The sequence below is a fragment of the Caretta caretta genome, chromosome 25 (assembly GCF_965140235.1).
Source record: "Caretta caretta isolate rCarCar2 chromosome 25, rCarCar1.hap1, whole genome shotgun sequence".
NCBI classification, from domain to species: domain Eukaryota; kingdom Metazoa; phylum Chordata; order Testudines; family Cheloniidae; genus Caretta; species Caretta caretta.
In genome coordinates, this window is record NC_134230.1 from 20,111,948 (window position 1) to 20,134,087 (window position 22,140).

The 22,140-nt window shown below is 40.4% G+C and overlaps 1 protein-coding gene across 6 annotated transcripts in view; it reads left to right on the forward strand.

Annotated features, from left to right (window-relative positions):
- Positions 1-3,087: 3,087 nt before the first annotated feature.
- Positions 3,088-22,140, forward strand: part of EPS15L1 (epidermal growth factor receptor pathway substrate 15 like 1) — an 83,392-nt gene continuing 64,339 nt past the window's right edge. For 4 of the 6 annotated variants that reach the window (XM_048830798.2, XM_048830799.2, XM_048830802.2 and 1 more), the window contains exons 1-8: positions 3,088-3,141; positions 14,998-15,039; positions 15,226-15,315; positions 16,742-16,789; positions 18,431-18,526; positions 18,915-18,977; positions 20,303-20,428; positions 21,820-21,879. In XM_048830798.2, coding sequence (XP_048686755.1) covers positions 3,112-3,141; positions 14,998-15,039; positions 15,226-15,315; positions 16,742-16,789; positions 18,431-18,526; positions 18,915-18,977; positions 20,303-20,428; positions 21,820-21,879 — 555 coding nt within the window. In that variant the 5' untranslated portion in view covers positions 3,088-3,111. Of the gene's footprint in view, positions 3,142-14,997; positions 15,040-15,225; positions 15,316-16,741; positions 16,790-18,430; positions 18,527-18,914; positions 18,978-20,283; positions 20,429-21,819; positions 21,880-22,140 lie in introns of those variants that run through there. The other 2 variants (XM_048830803.2, XM_048830804.2) reach the window with 2 other exon arrangements.

Consider the following 22,140-nt stretch of genomic DNA (forward strand, 5'->3'; position numbering starts at 1 on the left):
CCATTATATTTCTCTTGATGCTGTTGGCATACAGTATGTTCCTCTGCAGTGAAAAGTTTTGTAACTAACCTCTTTGGAGCTAAACTGTTTTGATACTTTCATTAATATTAATGTAAAATATTTGCAAATTGTGTTTGTTAAATTCTCCCTTCATCACAAAATTTGTATCCAGGGTTGTAGCCATGTCGGTCCCAGGATATTAGAGAGTCAAGGGGGGTGAGGCAATATTTTTAATTGGACCAACTTCTGTTGGTGAGAGAGACAAGCTTTCAACCTTACACAGAGCTTGAAAGCTTGTCTCTCTCACCAACAGAAGTTGGTCCAATCAAAAATATTACCTCACCCACCTTGTCTCCATCACAAAAGATTTTTCAAAAATTACTTTTTTCAAAGATATTTCACAGATCAGGAATGCTGTATGTTTCTACATAAATTTTACAAAGGCTTAAAGAAGACTTGAAGTACTTCCGTAGTAATTATGCTTGTCATAGTTATAGGGCTAGCTGCTTCCCTGGCCCCTTTGTAGTATCTCTATGTGCACCTTTGGACATGCCAGGCCTCATGTCTTCTGGGTGTGGAATTTCACAATTCTTCTACTCCTAGACCAGGCCTTGGGCTATAGAACCCTGTGTATGTACTGTTCTTCCCCTGGAGGTCCAACTGAGTTCAGCCTGCAGCTCTTCCCTTTTGGAGTCTGTGACCAGTGATATACAATGACGAAACACCTTTCTTAAAGCAAAAAAATGTATTTATTTTGTTGAAAGAACAAACCTTTTAGGAGAAAAGAATTTTAAAATAGCAAAAAGTCTACATGCAAATCTGTCTAACTTAAAGGCTTACTATTGCCTGATGGTAACCTAGGCAGGTTTAACTTCTTCAAAGTGGTTCCTTTGTCTCAGTCCTAGCTCTCCTGAACAACCCTCTCCTGAAGAGTGACCCTTTTAAGCCCAGTTATAGGCATTTTATTCTCCTGCATTTCTAGACTTTGACTCTTCTGGTCAAAACCAGTAATGTTAGGCTCAGCTAGCAATCAAGCCAGGGTCCTCGGAGCCAGTGGTTCTGACATTGTCTCTTAACAGCCCTCAAGTGTTTGCTGAGGAGTGACTAAGTAAAGGCAATATTGCTTCATGTATAGAGCAGGATTCTCTTCTTGGCTCTGCTACTAGCCTCTGAGTAACCTTCGGCAAGCCATGTCACTGCTCTGTGCCTCAGTTTTCCCCATTTGTAAAATGGGGATAATAATACTGACCTTTATAAAGTACTTTGAAATCTATTGATGAAAAGTTCTATATAAGAGCTGAATAGTATCTTGAGCCATTCTTTTCCTCTCTGCTTGTTTTTCTTGACAGACTCCTGTCAAGTTAAACCTATACCGTCCTACTGAAAACATCCCAATAACCAGGCAAACATAGCAGGATCTGTCTTTTGCTGTTTCTATGGAAAAAATTGCTACACGTAGCCAAGTTATAAATCTTTGCAAAATCTTAGACTTACTCAGTAGAGACTTATTATCCAAACATTCCAGTACTATTGAGCATGCTCCAGCCCAGGGTTGAGCAGGACTTCTATAATTGCTGCTCCTGACTGTTGTAGGCTGCTATGACACAGGAACAGAGAGATTCTCTTCTGTTTACTCAATGCTCCACCTGCTTGTGCCCAAGCACCATGAAGGAGAAAGTTGCCTGGTTCTAATACAGAAGTGACAAGAGCAGTACTGGACTGATGAGAGGTACAGAAAATAACAGAGGATGGTAGATTTGGACAAGGAGCTTGAAGGGGGACTGGTGAGGCAATGAACCTGGGAACCAATGGGGAAGGAATGCAGACAGATTGAACCTGGAACCAGCAAAGAAGCGTGAGAGTGAGAGTGGGTTGCGGGAAGACAGATCAGATGTGGAGCCTAGTGATAGAAGATGATCTGGCTGAGCAAGAAGACTAGGATTGAGAAGCGGGGTGTGGGGGATGACTGATTTCGATAAGGAGAGCAGAGTAGGGGACTAGGTCTAGCTGGCCACGGGACTATGATCAGGTGACTGAGGAATGGACATGGGGACTGGCTAGGCAAGGAGACAATCATGGGAATGAGGCAGCAGCACTTCGACAAGTTGCTAGGCGGGAGTAGATGCAATCTTAATGTTCTTTTAGAGAGACAGATAGAGATAAAATAACCCAAGGATGTTTGCCTGTCTCTTTTGTGTTTTTTTTTTTTTTTTTTTTTTGCCTGTAGTATGTTGCTGACACAACCAGAAAACCAGAAGTTTCTGTAGTGACCATTAACTTGTTTTACTATACTTCGAATAGTGACAAGTGTCTTCAGCCACAAATGCTGGAGTCTCTCCCAGAGTAAGGAGTCATAACACCCAGTCACCTGTTCTGTACATTAGACTACATTGCCTTTTAAAGGTTTAAGGTGTTTAAAAGTGACTGGAGAAGAAAGAGCTGACAGAGAGGAATCTCTAGTACATAAAAACCCTTGAATTAAAAAAATCATCAGTCAATATATGAACAAACAGTTACTAATGCCACAGTTTTATGTGATTAGTAGAACCTGATTAAGCTAAAATTTAGAAGTGTAAGGAGGCTTAACCTACCCTAACATATTTTTGAAAAGTGCCTTGGGTGTGAATTTCATGTTATCAGTGGAAATATATTTTAACAAACATGCCAATTTACTGTTAGAACAAACACCTGTTTATTTAGTTAAGCTTAACTCTGTCGTAGTATATTCCATGAAGTAAATACATTCTCTGGGGACTGAAAGTGGAGACTGGAAATCACGATTCCTGCCTGTTACGCTTGGCTCTGCAACTGACCTTGGGCAAGCCTGTTTCCCCAATGGTCTGTACAAAGGGGGATTCTGTAAAATGTTTTGACACCCTCAGTTAAAAGTAGCTACGGTCTCATTGTTACGAAGTTGCACAGCATCGTAGCGGGACCTCCTAGTCCCCTTACCCGCACAGTGAGTCCAGCCACACGTGCCCTCAGCCCCCTGCTGAAGCAAGAACAGGCCCGGCCAGTTCCCTGCGGTGCCTGCTGATCCCTTCCCCCTCCCCTCGACGGCGCTCGCTCCGCCTTCCCCCCGCCCCGCCGCAGTCAGTCAGTGGGAGGAAGATGGCGGCGCTCATTCCCCACAGCCAGCAGGTAACCGGCCTGGCCCGGGCCAGACGCCCCACTCATGGTGGTCGGACCCCGCCAGGGGAAAACCCGGGCCAGGGGGACAGGCCTCTAGGCGGCGGCCTGCAGCTGGCGAGTTAAACCGGCTTATGGCGGGGGGGGGAAGCTGGGCCCCATCCGGCGCCGGCGGGTCAGTGCTCGGAGCAGGGCAGGCCCCCAGCTCCCCTCAGCAGCCGGGGCAGGGATGAGCCTTTGGGGAGGCAGCCGGTCGCTGGGGGGTCTTTGAGCCCCTTGCCCAGCAGCAGGCTCTGAGGTGGAATCTCAGAGAGGGAGGATGCTCGCTGCCTCGTTGGGATGAAGATCGTTGTTGTTCCTCCCCCCAAGCAATAGGGCCTGGTATTGAACCACGGTAGGGGAAGGGGCAGCCTAAGCGTGTGGTGAAGGCATGAGACGAGGCCTCGGGACACTTTGATTCAGCTCTGCTGTAGACTCCTGGTGTAACCTTACTTAAGTCAGTTCATTTCTCTGGGGGTTAGTTTCCCCCCTTGTAAAATGGAGCTAGCAGTGCCTAGTGCACAGGGATGTTGTGAGAAGTTTTGGTTTTGGTGTTTTTTTTTTAAAATCTTGAAAGGTGCTTGCATCCTGTTGTGATGGAAATGTGGGGGTCATAAGTACAGTAGAACGTCTGAGTTATGAGCTGACAATCAACCACATGCTTCATTTGGAACTCAACATACACCCTCAGGCAGTAGCAGAGACACAAACCTCCCCAGTACTGGGTTAAATGTAAACTACTAAAAAATAAAGGGAAAGTAGCTTTTTTCTTCTGCATAGTAAAGCTTCAAAGATATATTAAATCAATGTTCACTTGTAAACTTCTGAAAGAACCACCGTAATGTTTTGTTCAGAGTTACTAACATTTCAGGTTTCAGAGTAACAGCCGTGTTAGTCTGTATTCGCAAAAAGAAAAGGAGTACTTGTGGCACCTTAGAGACTAACCAATTTATTTGAGCATAAGTTTTCGTGAGCTACAGCTCACTTCATCAGATGCATACTGTGGAAACCGTTTCAGAACCACCAGCAATCTCTATTCCTAAGGTGTTCCATAACTGAGGTTCTACGGTATGGTAGTTAATGACACATGCTTGAAAAGCTCATTTCTTCTCACTCCTTATTAGCAAAGAGTGAGTGAGGGGAGTGGGATAATCAGGATTCTGCAGTGGAGAGAAAAGACCCTGAGCCCTTGTGAAAGGCAGGGTTGTGTTACAGGGTATAGTTTAACAGATGGGACACATTTTATTTTTAAATCTTATTATCATAGAAATGTATAGCCAGAAGGGACCTCTAGAAGTACAACCCCCTGTGCTGTGGCAGGATCAAGTAAACCTAGACAATCCCTGACATAAAGAAAAGGAGTACTTGTGGCACCTTAGAGACTAACCAATTTATTTGAGCAAATAAATTGGTTAGTCTCTAAGGTGCCACAAGTACTCCTTTTCTTTTTGCAAATACAGACTAACACGGCTGTTACTCTGAATCCCTGACATGTTTGTCCAACCTGTTTTTAAAAAAGTTCCAGCGATGGGAATGCCACAAACTCCCATAGAAGGCTATTCCAGAGCTTAACTCCATTTATAGTTAGAAAGGTTTTCCTAATATCTAAAAAAAAAAATCTGTTGCTGCAAATTAAGTCCATTACTTTTGTCCCTACTTCTGGTGGGCATATGAAGAGGATGGTGATCAACTGTTTTCTAACAGCCCTTAACATATTTAAAGCCCATTTAGTTTCCTTTCCCCCCCACCCCTTTCTAGAGGCTAACCATGCCCAGTTTTGTTTAAAAAAAGAAACCAGAAAACATTAAACCTCTACACCTTTCCTCATAGGACAGGTTCTCAGCCTTTTATAATTGTTGTTGCTTTCTGCTCTGGACTCACTCAGTTTCATTCATGTCTCTAAGGTGCAGTACCTAGAATTGGACACAGTACTCCACTGAAGCCCAATAGAATGGGACAGTTGCCTCTCAGGTCTTACGTGACACTCCTGTAAATACATCCAAGAATAGTTATCCTTTTTGGAAACTGCATCATAGTTGATTCATCTTCTTTGTGATTCACTAAGACTCCAGAGTCTCACCCATCCTCCTGGAGTTCTCAAATATAGCTGGTAACAGTTCCAATGTTGTATCAGCTGGTTGCTTAAGTACCCTAAGATGAATTTCATTGGGCCCTGCTGACTTGATTACATCTCACATCTAAATATTCTTTAGCCTGTTTCTCTATTTTGGCTTGCATTTCCTTCCCCCTTATTGTTAATATTAATTGTGCTGAGTATTTAGTCCCCCTTAGCTTTTAGTACAGATAAAGGCAAGATAGGCATTAAACACCTTAGCTTTGATATCAGTTTTAACTTATTAGCTCTCCTTCCCTGCAAAATAGAGAACCTATGCTTTTATTCATCTCTTGCTCCTATTTAAATAACCCTCTGACTGCCTTTTATGTCCCTTGCTACAGGTAACTCATTTTGTTCATACATGCTTGTACTATTCCTTTGTACTCCTCCTTAGCAAGTTGTCTATGTTTCCACTTTAATGACTTGACACTCAAAAAGGAATCCTACATAAAGAGCTCCTGAGACCCATATTGGCCTCTCACTAGTCTTCCCAGCTTTCCTTTGCCTCAGAATAATTTGCAGTTATGCCTTTAATATTTTCTCCTTGAGAAATTGCCAGCCATCCTGAATTCTCTCCCCCGCCATGGGCCTTACCTACCAGTTCTCTGAGTTTGTTAAAGTGGGGTGGAGTTTAAGTCCCATGACCTTATTCCACTGCTCACTCCTTCCTTTCCTTAGAATCCTGAAGTTTATTTCATGATCACTTTCACCCAAATTGCCTTTCACCTTCAGATTTGCTACCAGTTTCTCTATGTTGGTCAGAATCAAGTCTAAAAGAACTGTCCCCTGGTTACCTCCACCTCTTTCTGGAACAATAATGTGTCCAACACATTCCAACAACTGCATTACTTTTCTAACATATGTCTGCATAATTAAAGGCTCCCATTACTTCCTGGTCTTGTGCTTTGGAGATTGGTTTTATAAATGCCTCATCCAGCTCCTCTTGTTGATTTGATGGTCTGTAATAGCCACTTGCCATTATATGCTTACCTAAATTCTTAATCATGGCAGCAATATTTGGTGCTTACATAGTCCTTTCTGTCTGCAAAGCACTTTGCAGACATTACCTAAGTGATTTCCTAGGAAGGGATAAATCTACCCAATGTCTTTAAAGTGAAACCCTGTCTTCACCACTTGCATTAGATCAGTCATGTATTTAGGATGACAACTGTCAATCTTCCAAGTGTATTTGAATATTTATAGGCAAATCTGATCTAGATTTCAAGTGAGGAAGGCACTAGATATTACTAATGGCATTACACATTCCTGGTATTTGTCAGCAAGAAGGTTTACAGTTAACTGGGAGCTCCAGAACCCAAATAAGTAACTAATAAAATGTTTCCACTTGATAGTTATTTATGAAGTCTTCCCTCCCCCCAAGTCCCATGCTCAGGGTTCTATCTTCTCTTGCAGTTTGTGGGACTTTACTTGGATACATAGATCCATGCGGTCTTTGCAACATAATCCTCTCTGGCTTCACATAGCTTTTAATATTTTCTAAAATGTTTCCATTTCACTTTTAAATTTCACCCCTGAAATCCATGTTCTCTTGTATAAAGCTTTAAAAGCTCAAGCAACTTGCTGAATTGGGTTTCTGATATAAAGTCAAGGAGTACTTGTGGCACCTTAGAGACTAACCAATTTATTTGAGCATGAGCTTTCGTGAGCTACAGCTCACTTCATCGGGCTCATGCTCAAATGAAGCTCATGCTTCATTGAGCTCATGCTCAAATAAATTGGTTAGTCTCTAAGGTGCCACAAGTACTCCTTTTCTTTTTGCGAATACAGACTAACACGGCTGTTACTCTGAAACCTCTCCTTACAGTGTGTATGGTAACACCCATTGTTTCATGTTCTCTGTGTATATAGATCTCCCCACTGTATTTTCCACTGAATGCATCCGATGAAGTGAGCTGTAGCTCACGAAAGCTTATGCTCAGATAAATTTGTTAGTCTCTAAGGTGCCACAAGTACTCCTTTTCTTTTTGCGAATACAGACTAACACGGCTGTTACTCTGAAACCTGATATAAAGTCAAGTAACTCTTGCTCTTGAAGTCTGACAAGTTGTGTGTAACGATCATTGTGGGAGAAACAGGACTAGTTACCTTGATGAATCTGTTCAGAAGTCAGACTTTTGCAAAATAGTTGTTTGATATTGTTTACACAACTTACTGTGCCATACAAACTCAAGTGTTCCATGTACTGGCCATGAGTAATAAGTTAAAAGAAACCATATTTTGCACTGCTTTTAAGAATAGCAGAGTGAAACTCCAGTGGACTTAAGTCTTCAAACAGTAGGTATCAATCAGCATGCTCAGAATAATTACTTTAGACACATTTTAGAGCTCTGAAGAAATAACGTGGGTCCTTTTAAAGAGAAAACGGTTGACATAATTCCTCAGAGTGTGACAAAACATTGTGGAAACATAATTGGTTGTACAACACAGTTTATCAAGTGCCTTATTATGGGAGAGTGTGTTGCTTTCTAGCCCTTTTTTGGGTACAGATCAGAGCCCTGATTGGCCCCAAATATGTTTGTCACTGTTGCTAATTTGTATTCTTGCTAAGTTGCTAGCAAAGAAAGAATTCCAAAGTTGGCTGTGGTTGCAACAAGGCTGTAGTCACACATACCCCAGATGGATAAGACAGAATTTTTAAGTGAAAGATGGCAAGCATTCCGTCTATTAATTAATTCTAAACAAAAATATACAAAGGAAGCAAAGGACTGTCCTTGTGGAGGCACTTTGCTTTCATGATTTTGCTTAAACTTTATAGGGAAAAAATTCTACCCTAATCACCCTAATTGTGATAAAGCATTTCTGATCTGATCAACAATATGGCTGACAAACATCTAAAAGAAAACCCACTAGTGTGTAAATACCATACTAGAAGTTTGATCTGTATGGATGTTTACAATTTAAATCTGATTAGACTCTGGCCTTTCATATCAAGCTACCATTTGTGATATCTTAGACTTTAGAGGGGAACTTTTCTTTCTTAGAACTTGGTAGATATAGTACTTGCTAAAGACTCATCTAATAAAGTAGGTAAAACAGTTTTAAAGTGGATTCATAAAATGTACCCCATATGGCAAGTCTCAGATATTTACCATACTAGAAATCCTGCTTTTATATGGTTAGTTGCACATGTCTCCTTTGATGTTTGGGAGATTGTTGTTCCAAGTTCTTTTGGTATTCTCTTTTTAATGCAATTTGTATATGTTACTGAAATAATAAGTCTTCTTACTATGGACAGGATGTAGTTCTTTCAACATTAATACATTTTCTAATTAATTAGTTAACAGTGTTGTTTCGTTTCCTTGGAAAAGATGTTTTGCCTATACAGAACTGTCAATGCATTACAATTTTATTTAAGGGAATACATATAATTGTAGAGGAAATGAAAGAACCACCTTGAATTTTTACATTTACTTCAAAATATTCTGGCAAGTCATTAAGTAAAAACCCACCAAAATGGAATACAAAAGAATGGGGAGTGGGGAATGTAATATAATTTAAGTATCCTTACATGGAGGCATCCAGAATAAGACTAGACATAAGTGATTGTCAACATTTAAATGTTGACTCAAATGAGCTGAATTATTTTTGTTGTTTATATAGAATGCAAAAATGTGAGGTGCTTATAATATATCAGTAATGTTCCCAGTAAATGAAGGTTTGTTACATTGTACCTTCTGTTTTATACAGTCTAAGGTTCCAGTTCTGCAAAACAGCATGTGCTTAATTTTAAGCACGTGAATAGTTGCATTAATTTTAAATCAGTAGGGCTTTCTGGTGTTTAAAGTTAAGCATGTACATGAGTGTTCACAGGATCAGTGCCTAAAAGCATGCATATAAAATCAAATCTCAATGCTATATCAAAACAGAAAGTGGTGGTGATACCCTTTGACAAATTTAATTATGTATTTCTTACCTCACCAGCACTCTGCCAACTATTCCATCTCCCCATAGATTTCTATTAGCTTGCCAAAGAAAAATTGATACAGACCATTTCCATCTTTCCACAAATATGCACAGACACCTCCAAAAATGGTCAAAGTGAAGGATGAGCAATATTCAGCTGTGCACCAATCATAACTCAGAATGGGAACTGTATACTGTTGGAAAGCCAGAATTCTTCCCTTCCTAATTGCACATCAAGCACTTGCTTCTGATTCTGTTAAGACACAAGATGTGTGCGCACACCCATGTGCATAATTACAGGCAGTGCTTCCAGCTCCGCCTATACTTCAAGTTACCTGACATTTCCCCATATAAGACCCTGTTTTCAATTGCCTATATCTTTGCCAATTTTTAAATATTTGGCTTAGAATTTCCCATGTCAAGTATCTGCCTCAGCCTGCATATTTTAAGAAATTTTCAACAAAAATGGTTCAGCCATTTCTGAGGAAATGTAGAGGGTGGGGGAAAAATGTCATTTTGCCCATGATTATAAAACAAAAAACTGCACAACCTTACTGTTTTCTTGAGAAGCTGTAGTGCTAGTGTGCCTCCAGGAGCTTGAAATTTTGGCAAGGGGTTGCCTTTGTGTCAGGGATGAACCCTTTGCTATTCCCATGGGGAAAAATAAAAGCCCAAGTTTAGTCATCTTATAAGACTCGGGGGGGGGGGGGAATCTAAGTTTGCATATGCGCAGTAGAGATTGGCCTCTAGATTCTTTGAATATTCTGTCTGTACCAGGCTTGTGCCAACCCAGGACTACATGGGCTGAGCAGGACTTTCCTGCCAATTGTTGCAAGTCACTATGTCACAGACCACCAGAACTGAGACTATGGAGACTCACTCTTGTTCTCTCAATGTTCCCTCTGGGGAACAGGCACTCTGGGGAACAGGCAGCATTGAGGAGGAAACAGCTTGGTTAGAATAGAGAGAATAAGCCAGACCTACGGAGGAGGGGCAGGTGTGGCAGAGGGAGCAGATTGGGACAAAGAGTCTGGCAAGGGGAAGATTTAGGATTGTGACCTAAGGGGAGGAGATCTGGGAGCTGAGTTGGACAGACGCTGGCTGGGCAATGAGCCTGGGGAGGGAAGAGTCACTAGGACAGCCCAGAGGGGAGACATGGACTAGCATGAAGACCCTCAGAGGTGGAGACTGGAATGGACTAGGTGAGGAGACTAGGACAAGAAGCTGGTGGGAGAGAGACAGTACAGGGACAGGGTGGAGGGGATGTGACAGAATGTGTTAGGTGTGGGGGAACAGGAACAGAAGGGTCAGTCCCCTCCAAAATTTGGAATGAGCCAAAGATTGAATCTCACTGTTCCTCTGTAGTCATACATTTTTGTGGAAACCCCTCTGCAAAATGGGTCTCATCCTCCACTAGTGAAGATCCATGAAGAGGATGTCAACTTATTAATGCTATCACTTACTCTTTTCAGATTAGCAACCGTATTAGTCTGTATCCGCAAAAAGAAAAGGAGTACTTGTGGTACCTTAGACTAACAAATTTATTTTAGCATAAGCTTGAGGTGAGCTATAGCTCACTTCATTGGATGCATTCAGTGGAAAATACAGTGGGGAGATTTACATACACAGAGAACATGAAACAATGGGTGTTACCATACACACTGTAACGACAGTGATCAGGTTTCAGAGTAACAGCCGTGTTAGTCTGTATTCGCAAAAAGAAAAGGAGTACTTGTGGCACCTTAGAGACTAACTAATTTATTTGAGCATGAGCTTTCGTGAGCTACAGCTCACTTCATCGGATGCATACCGTGGAAACTGCAGAAGACATTATATACACACAGAGACCATGAAACAATACCTCCTCCCACCCCACTGTCCTGCTGGTAATAGCTTATCTAAAGTGATCATCAAGTTGGGCCATTTCCAGCACAAATCCAGGTTTTCTCACTCCCCCACTCCCATACACACACAAACTCACTCTCCTGCTGGTAATAGCTCATCCAAAGTGACCACTCTCCCTACAACGTGCATGGTAATCAAGGTGGGCCATTTCCAGCACAAATCCAGGCTCTCACATCCCCCCCCGGGGACGGACACACACACACAAACTCACTCTCCTGCTGGCAATAGGTCATCCAAACTGACCACTCTCCAAGTTTAAATCCAAGTTTAACCAGAACGTCCGGGAAGGGGGTAGGAAGAAACAAGGGGAAAATAGGCTACCTTGATTATCATACACATTGTGAAGAGAGTGGTCACTTTGGATGGGCTATTACCAGCAGGAGAGTGAGTTTGTGTGTGGGGGGGTGGAGGGTGAGAAAACCTGGATTTGTGTTGGAAATGGCCCAACTTGATGATCACTTTTGATAAGCTATTACCAGCAGGAGAGTGAGTTTGTGTGTGTATGGGGGTGGGGGAGGTGAGAAAACCTGGATTTGTGCTGGAAATGGCCCACCTTGATTATCATGCACATTGTAGGGAAAGTTTCAGAGGAACAGCCGTGTTAGTCTGTATTCGCAAAAAGAAAAGGAGTACTTGTGGCACCTTAGAGACTAACCAATTTATTTGAGCATGAGCTTTCGTGAGCTACAGCTCACTTCATCAGATGTTTACCGTGGAAACTGCAGCAGACTTTATATACACACAGAAACAAACACCTACAAGATCTCTGTCAAGTTTTTTTACAACTACAATACCCACCTGCAGAAGTAAAGAAACAGATTGATAGAGCCAGAAGAGTTCCCAGAAGTTACCTACTACAGGACAGGCCTAACAAAGAAAATAACAGAACGCCACTAGCGGTCACCTTCAGCCCCCAACTAAAACCCCTCCAACGCATTATTAAGGATCTACAACCTATCCTAAAGGATGACCCAACACTCTCACAAGTCTTGGGAGACAGGCCAGTCCTTGCCTACAGACAGCCCCGCAACCTGAAGCAAATACTCACCAACAACCACATACCACACAACAGAACCACTAACCCAGGAACTTATCCTTGCAACAAAGCCCGTTGCCAATTGTGCCCACATATCTATTCAGGGGACACCATCACAGGGCCTAATAACATCAGCCACACTATCAGAGGCTCGTTCACCTGCACATCCACCAATGTGATATATGCCATCATGTGCCAGCAATGCCCCTCTGCCATGTACATTGGTCAAACTGGACAGTCTCTACGTAAAAGAATAAATGGACACAAATCAGATGTCAAGAATTATAACATTCATAAACCAGTCGGAGAACACTTCAATCTCTCTGGTCACGCAATCACAGACATGAAGGTCGCTATCTTAAAACAAAAAAACTTCAAATCCAGACTCCAGCGAGAAACTGCTGAATTGGAATTCATTTGCAAATTGGATACTATTAATTTAGGCTTAAATAGAGACTGGGAGTGGCTAAGTCATTATGCAAGGTAGCCTGTTTCCTCTTGTTTTTTCCTACCCCCCCCCCCCCGATATTCTGGTTTAACTTGGATTTAAACCTGGAGAGTGGTCAGTTTAGATGAGCTATTACCAGCAGGAGAGTGAGTTTGTGTGTGTATGGGGGTGGGGGGGGGATGTGAGAAAACCTTGATCTATGCAGGAAATAGCCCGACTTGATTATGTAAAGAGTTGTCACTTTGGATGGGCTAGCACCAGCAGGAGAGTGAATTTGTGTGGGGGGGGTGGAGGGTGAGAAAACCTGGATTTGTGCTGGAAATGGCCCACCTGTTGATCACTTTAGATAAGCTATTACCAGCAGGACAGTGGGGTGGGAGGAGGTATTGTTTCATATTCTCTGTGTGTATATAAAGTCTGCTGCAGTTTCCACGGTAAACATCTGATGAAGTGAGCTGTAGCTCACGAAAGCTCATGCTCAAATAAATTGGTTAGTCTCTAAGGTGCCACAAGTACTCCTTTTCTTTTTGTAGGGAAAGTGGTCACTTTGGATAAGCTATTACCAGCAGGAGAGAGAGTTTGTGTGTAGGTTTTTTGGAGGGGGGTGAGGGAGTGAGAGAACCTGGATTTGTGCAGGAAATGGCCCATCTTGATTATCATACACATTGTGAAGAGAGTTGTCACTTTGGATGGGCTGTTACCAGCAGGAGAGTGAGTTTGTGGGGGGGGAGTGGAGGGTGAGAAAACCTGGATTTGTGCTGGAAATGGCCCAACTTGATGATCACTTTAGATAAACTATTACCAGCAGGACAGTGGGGTGGGAAGAAGGTATTGTTTCATGGTCTCTGTGTGTATATAATGTCTTCTGCAGTTTCCACGGTATGCATCCGATGAAGTGAGCTGTAGCTCACGAAAGCTCATGCTCAAATAAATTGGTTAGTCTCTAAGGTGCCACAAGTACTCCTTTTCTTTTTGAGAGTGATCAGGTGAGCTATTACCAGCAGGAGGGGAATTTTTGTAGTGATAATCAAAGTGGGCTATTTCCAGCAGTTGACAAGAACCTCTAGCTTAAGAGGTCTGTAGTGTGCAAAGTTTCAGCCCTACTGATGACCAGTGAGGGTGCTACCTATGATTCCACATGATGGAATTTCTGTTTTTTTCAGTTTGCTTTTTTTAAACACCTACATAATTACAAACACACAGGAGGGCTGAATTAAGATTTCAGAGGTAATTTAATTCTGGCTTTTCCTAACTTTTGAGTGTTTGACTTCATACTTTTAATGTTTCTCTTTGTCCCTGCTCCGGACTAGAACAGCACCCTAGGGCTCCTTCCCTGGAGGCAGCGTCTTCACCCTCTCAGGGCCTTTCTGGCCTAGTTCTTCAGCTGGGCTACTACAGTTCAGTTCCCCTTCTGGGGTGCCTCAAAGTCCAGGCTACTTTTTTTGTGTGGGGGGAATGGAGGGTGGGTAGAGACCAACACCAGCCTCTACACCAGGTCCCACCCAGGGGCCCTATAGATAGCAGCCATTCACAATGTCCCTTTAAATAAACTAGGTTACTGCTATAATTCTCTGGGCCACTTTCCCATGGTTGCCATACATTCTTCATCCTTACCTCAGGGCCTTGTCTTTATGGAGTCCTAGCAGCCAAGCTGGAGCACTATCCACTCTCCTCCAGCTCTAACAGGGAACTGAACTCATGCTAGACCTGCAGCTCTTCTTATACTGACCTGCTTGGCCCTGATTGGCTACTTCCCACACAGCCGATGTAGACCTTTCTACTGCCCTTTTCTGGGCCAGGGTGTGGCAGGCCCATAAGGCCTCGTCCACCCCATCACAATGACTTTAAGTGTTGGGAAGGCTGTGGAGGGGGGGACAAGTTATACACGGTTTAATACTGTTTGCTGCTTTTGAATAACAGAACGTTAATGTTAAAAAAAAATCTAAACTCTCAAGTTACTGGTGTTACAGTTCTCATGGTAATGTTAATTTGGTTACATTGCATGTGTTTATCTCAAACTTATGTTTCTGTATCCCAATTCTGCAAAATGGGTTCATGCAGGCAGACTTCTGTAACTCAGGATCAGGGTTAAATATGAATATTAAACTTTATTGTTGAGAGCTTTCTGTAAGCATGTTGTGTGTCCAATTAACAATACAGTCAGAACCCTAATTTTTAGATTCAGAACTTTAAGGCGTTAAATTTGTAACAATATCATAATATATGGTTTTTTATTTTAAATATGTAATATTAGTGATACTGAAATAATAATTTAAATTAATTTGTTTCATATCAGGATGTGCTTTTTTGACATTCCCTGAAAGTGGAATATGTTTGATCATGGTCCATTTTTGCTTTTCTCATTTTTTATCCCACCCACCAACCCTTTTTGTTTTTTAGCTTTCCACTGGGAATCCATTGTATGAGACTTATTACAAACAGGTATGTTTTTAATACTTTTTTTTTTTAATTGTTTTCCCCCTTTGTAAGTCTAGTTTCTTGCAGTGTTCCCTCTGCTGTGTGGTAATATTGCTCTATTATTGGGTGGTTAAGGGACAGGAGAATCTCCATTCTCCACTTTTGCTTTTGTAGCTGTCATACTTAAGTCAGTTAATTTTTGTTTTCCAGGTAGATCCAACATACACAGGGAGAGTTGGGGCTAGTGAAGCTGCACTGTTCCTTAAAAAATCAGGTCTTCCAGACATTATCCTTGGAAAAGTAAGTTAAGTATGTGTGTGTTTATATGGGGATACATATACATTATACAGTATTTTTTCTGTGCATTATGATCACAGCTGGTATTGAGTGAATGTGGATGTGGTTTGCTAGACAGAGTGTGCAATACAGTGCACCTCTGATTTTTCTGAACTCCAGGTACCTGTAGATTGGTTGTTACTCCCTTGGTTGCACTGACTAAAGCTCTGCTTCTGTGGATATTTTAAGAGCCCCAAAAAGTTTATAACACACAAGATAAAACAGTTCAGTATAAGGAAGATGAGGGGATAATTAATAATAAGGTCATATAAAGAATTGCTTGAAGAGCGAGCGCCTTGTCAATGAGACTGTTCTGTGCACATGAGACAGCATCTGAGAAGTCACAAAGGTTAGAGTGGGAAGAGGAGACAAAGGGAGTAAGCAGTCAGACAAGATGACTGAGAAGAATGTAAGTAGCAGTAGGGGGAACTGGGAACAGAGATATTGAGATATATGGATGAGGAAAAGGAAACTGAAAATGAAGGGAAGAGACAGGAATCCACCAATGCAGGGATCCAAAGAGGGGGAATTGTGTAGGAAGCAGTGGAGGAGGAAAATGTGGACAGAGAGGAGCTGGGAGAGGTGTGATTCTGTGAAGCCAGACAAGAGATTGTTACAGTAATCAAAGTGGGAGATGGCCAGGGATTGAATAAAAGTTTTAATGGTGGAGGCTATGAAGAAAGTGTAGATTCTGAAGATATGTAAAAGAGAAGTAACCAGTTAATCACATCATTTATTGGACTACTGGAAGGCGCTTCGATACCGTGGTGATAAGGGTGATATAAGAACCTATTGAGAGAGAAAGAGACTAGCTGTGATGAGGAATGAATTAAAGATGACAGTGATTGATTAGAGATTACACAATAAGATTTTAAATTACTAATTTTAAAACAAAATATTAGCAAATCTGTTTCTCCTTCACTTACCTCCATGACTTATCTGTCATGAGTTCAGGATTATTGGAAGGGAGTGGGGGCTCCTCTCTACAACTGCAGGCTAGGGAGTGCAGGAAAATGCTAGATCATTTGATCATTGTAGATCATACAATGTTCTGTGTATGTTGGTTATGATGTGATCTCTAATGGAAGAGAAATTCAGACTGTAGGACATAAGGGCCTGATCCAAAGGTCATTAAAGGTAATGGACAGACTCCCATTTACTTCAATGGAGTTTGCATGTGGTTTTATGTGAAGAAGGATTTGACTTTAAAATAAAGAGCACTTTCTTTTTTACATATACAACAATTTGAGGTTTAAAATTTTTAAAGCAAATTTGCAGTTCAAATGTTGAAATATAAAACAAACAGTTCAAGTACTAATGTTTTCTATTTGAGCTTTCCAAGATAAATTACTTACAAAAATACATGTTATCATGATTTTTATTTCCACAGATATGGGATTTGGCTGACCCAGAGGGTAAAGGGTACTTGGATAAACAGGTATATAAAATGTGCAGTGAACATGAACATAAATCTATCATATAACCATACACACTTTGGCCCTGATTCAGGAAAGCATCCTGATTCAGGATAGTACTTAAGTTCCATTGACGTTACGCATGTGCTTACATGCTTTACTGCCTAAAGGCCTTTTTCAGTGCTCCTCATACCCAGATATGTATCTACTATTCTAAACTAATTTAATTAAAATGATTTAATATGGATAATCTGGAGATATTTCTATTAATTATTTATTATATTTTTCTGTCATTTATTATCTGAAAAAATAAATGCACGCGTGACAGGGCGCAGTCCTTTTCTACTGTCTTCTCATTCAAATGGCTCTAATACCTCCAGTTTGTAAACATCGACATGTAGTTTATTTGTGTTTATCTCAACAACCACCCATTTACAGTCCCATGCAGCAACTCTTGTTTACAGTGACATACAAACATCATCCACGCAGAGATCTCCCTTTACCCTGGCCCTGCCTATCCTCTCCAACCCTTTCTCTTTCTCTCATTTCTCCCTTACACTTCTTTCCTGTGCCTTTCTACTCTTCCAGTTAGTGAATAAATAGCTCCTTAGCTCCGTGAGCTTAGACTGATCTAGTAATTAGCCCCTGCTTCCCTCAATCAGGCCCTTCACTGGGAAAAACAAATTGGACTTACAGTGACTAGAGTGTTGGTTTGGCTGCTGATTCTCAGCACTCTGTCACAATTTATTAAAAATACTCTAGATATTTGTGGTTAACAAAAATTATGAAAATAAACTAATCAAATACTGTAGCAAATAAGGGCATTTGACAATATTTTGATATGATTAAAGTCCAAGAAATTTAAAAAAGAATTGAAGGTGAACTTCAAAGTATTAAGAAAACATTTTAAAAATTATTTAATATCACAAATCACCAACAGACCATTTAAGCTTAAATGACAAATACATACATTAAAATATATTTAAAAAGCAATTTCTATCACTTACTTGCCAGATCTTGAGTTCAGGATTGTATGTTTCCATTGCAAAGGCAGAACAGGGAATGCAACCGTATGCTGGCAGCTCCTATGGGTGTTTGTAATGGCATCAGTTTTTGGAAGAAAGATACAAAACGTGAACTCAGGATTTGACAAATAAATGAATGAAGAACGGCTTTTCAAATTTCGTTTTAAAATGTAATGGTTAAGTCTATCCATATATTGTTAATGATTTGGGATATTAAATAGCTTTTGCAGGTTGTGGGGTTTGGGATTGTTAAACAAAAACTTAGTTCATTTTTAAGAAAAAGTGTTTGGCAACAATGGTTTAATTGTGGGAAAGCATTTTTTAGAATGTATACAATTGACTGGGTTTCTTTCCTTAAGCCAAAAAGGCTGTATATAAAGTTGTTGCAAAGTCTCCCTTTCTTTTCTTTAAAAACCCATCTGTAGAAATATATAAAGGTAGAAATGAATGGAAGGGGTGGGAGTGTGAGAGCAACTAATTCAACATTTCCTCAAATGTGGTTTCATCATTTAAGCAATGGTATCTGCATAGTATCATTAAAAACAATATACCAATTATCCTGCTTAAAAACAGTGAGTTAGATTGCTTGTTTTTATTAACAGAATGCCCTGCATTTACTTGTTGTGTTTGAATTTATAGGGTTTCTATGTTGCATTGCGACTCGTAGCATGTGCACAGAATGGCCATGATGTTAACTTGAGCAATCTAAACTTGACTATACCACCTCCTAAATTTGTAAGTGATATTTTAAGTTTAGAACTGAAACTTAAAATGAAAACTTGGGAAATCTTTTCTACTTTACAAATTAGTCTCATAATAGTTACAGGACATAAATTGTAAACTCTTTGGGTCAGGGATTGTCTTTTTGTTCTGTGTTTGTACTGCGCCTAGTACAATGAGGTCCTGGTTAGTGACTAGGCTTTTAGGTGCTACAATAATACAAGTAAATAATAATAATAATATGACATTTAAAGTTTTTGTTATTTGGTTAAGATATGCAAGAGTTCGTTTTTCTTTTCAGTATAACAAGTGAAATACTTCATATCAATATCCATATGTAAAACATTTAAATATTAAAGAGAAAGCTACATGTGCATAAACATATTTATGTTTTTCATTTTAGCATGACACTAGCAGTCCCTTATTGATCACACCTCCTTCAACAGAGGCTCACTGGGCCGTTAGGGTAAGTGTGCAAGATAGTACATTTGAATCCATTCTTTAAATGTAAATTCTGTTTCTGGCAGCTGTGTTTGATAGATTAATTTTACCAAGAGAACATACTTCCTACTTTGGAACACCTTCCTTTATTGAAGCAGACGTGTGAACATTACACAGTACTGAATATGGATTTTTATATACTTCTATATTTAATATAAGTATTGTTACAAGTCTCTGTCAGCATTTGGTATAATATTTGTAAGAAGCATTGTCCAGGACATGAGGGTTATGCTCTAAGATTTTTATCTTATGCCTATCTGCCAGAGTCAGAGCAGAAGGCACTTTGAGTTAATGTTTGATCTAAAGCAGTGGTTCTCAAAGCCGGTCCCCCTGCTTGTTCAGGGAAAGCCCCTGGCGGGCCAGACCGGTTTGTTTACCGGCCGCATCCACAGGTTCGGCCGATCGCGGCTCCCACTGGCTGCGGTTCGCCGCTCCAGGCCAATGGGGGCTGCAGGAAGGTCAGCCAGCACGTCCCTTGGCCCACGCCGCTTCCTGCAGCCCCCATTGGCCTGGAGCGGCGAACCATGGCCAGTGGGAGTCACGATCGGCCGAACCTGCGGACGTGGCAGGTAAACAAACCGGTCCGGCCCGTCAGGGGCTTTCCCTGAACAAGCAGCAGACCAGCTTTGAGAACCACTGATCTAAAGAACAATGAAGCACTTCACCAATCCCATCCCCAAGTATTAGTTTGGAACTTGAACCCACAATCTTCTAAGATTATGATTTCTTTGGTGCCTGCTGTATGGTCTAATGAAAACAGTAATTTTTGCTACATATCCTATATTTATAACTTAATTTTCTAATTTTATGTTATAAATGTAGAATAAAATTTCTGCTTGTAGAAAATTTAAATTATCAAATCATTTAAATAAAGGTTTCTAGTTTGTATATTATATTATAATGTAGAAAGCAAAATCTTTGGAAGTAACACTTCTTAGTAGTGTAAATGATCTCTGAAAGTTTCATAACTTAAAATCTGGGCACCAATATGTGAATCAAAATGCTTTGTCTTTCTAGAACACTAGAGAGATGCATATGTGTAACCCAGTCCTGTAATTTCCAGAAAGCTTGTTTTCATACTGAGAAAAATAAGGTCCTAAAGCCTGTTCCATGAGTTTTACATCAAAATACAGCACAGTGTTTAGGATATAGCATACAGGTGTGTGCTGGGAAACTAGGAAGTTAAAATGATAAATTACTGACCAGTCACTTAGTTTCTTGCAAGATTTAATTTTCGACACTCACACAGGCACACTTTTTTACTTATTCAGGCTATTTCTTACCAACTAGGTAGAAGAAAAAGCAAAATTTGATGGTATTTTTGAAAGCCTTTTGCCAGTAAATGGTTTACTTTCAGGAGACAAAGTAAAACCAGTACTGATGAACTCAAAGCTACCTCTTGATATCCTAGGAAGGGTAAGTGTGCAGCAAATTTTCCTAACCATTTTTTAATGTAACTTCTCTTTCTAGTGAAATTAAATATGTAATATAACTCTTCATAACAGCATTACTTTAAATGGAAGCAATAGTTCAGATCTAGGCCAAGATTTTTAAAAAATGGCTGCCTAAAGTTATGCTCTCTAAACCATTATTTAGACACTTAAATAAATACTCCATTTAAAAGCAAAACAACAAAAAAACTTGGCCCTAGGCTAGACCAGCTTAATTTGTCTTGTATTCTTTCAAGACCAAGAACTTGAATTTAAAAATTATTACATTGAAAAGCAAGTCAGTTTAAAAGGAAAGTGAATGCCTCTTGGTTAGAAAAGCTGTCCTCACCTAAGCAATAATGCCTTTTAGGGCATTATATCCTACTAGCTTTTTTTTCCTAACTAGAAGCTATTAAACCAACTGTAAATATAAACTCCAGCTATCATGCATGTACTCTGGAATAGGTTGTTCTGTGAAAGCATCAGTAAACCAAGGGTTTTAAATAGTGTTGCATTGTACTTTTGTTACACATTCTGTACTATTTTTGAGCAATAGCTTTGAACTTCTGGGGCTCCCCTCACAAATATGTAATACATGCAGTAAACATCCCTAAACAATTTTTCTTTTTTTTTTCTTTTCAGCCATATTCTTAATTATATACACTAGTCCACAGAGAAGTGTTCTGTGCCAGGGCCAAGTTTGGGTTCCAACTAGTTCAGCCTGAGCCCCATCTCTCCTGAAATATGCTTTCATTCTGACCATGAAAGACCACTTCCTTCTTTGCCTTGATGTGAATGATAAGTGAATTGCTTAATCTTGCACTTGAACATTATGCTGCACTTGGTGTTAAAAGGCTTCAGACTTAGTATTATTATTTCTTTTTTGGTGATGTCTAGGCTCTATATAAATGAAACGGTCCTGCCCCAGGTAGCTTACAGTTTAAATAGACAAGACAGATAAAGTGTGGGAAAGGAAACAGCCACAAGAAGATAAAGAGACTTGCTTAAAGTCACACAGCAATCTATGCCAGAGCTGGGAAATAGAGCCCACGTCTCCTGCATCCCCATCCTGTCTCCTCTCCACGGTACCACACAGCCTCTCCATCATAATCATATTAGTTATGATGACATAGGCTGAAGTATAAGTGCTAGAGCAGATGAGACTTTGTATCCCTTTATGCCTCTTGTCAGCCCCAAACATATACTTCCATGTATATTACCATAACTAATATGATCTTCAGAAAACGCACCTCAAATTTCTAAAGGGCATTAATATTCTTAAAACATTTAATGTTTTCTAACCTACTTATTAACTTACACTTTAATAAAATTGGTTGTAACATGTTCTTCAACTTTAATTTTTGTCAAACACTGTAGGTCTGGGATCTCAGTGATATTGACAAAGATGGACACCTGGACAAGGATGAATTTGCTGTGGTAGGTTTTAAATTCTGAATTCATTAAAAGTTTGACAAAGCAATGTATAGGTGTTATTGCTTCCTTGAACTTAGTCTTGAGCATTGCAAACTCCTCCTTTCTGGCTGCTCATTATTCACACTGTGCCCTACTCCAGATCATTCAAATTACAGCCACTAAAATGGCCTTCTTCCTTGAAACCCTCCTCTGGCTCTCCCTTGCCCAGAGTATCAAGTTTAAATGTTTTGTCCTGCGTTCAAAGTCCTGTACTCTGCTCTGACC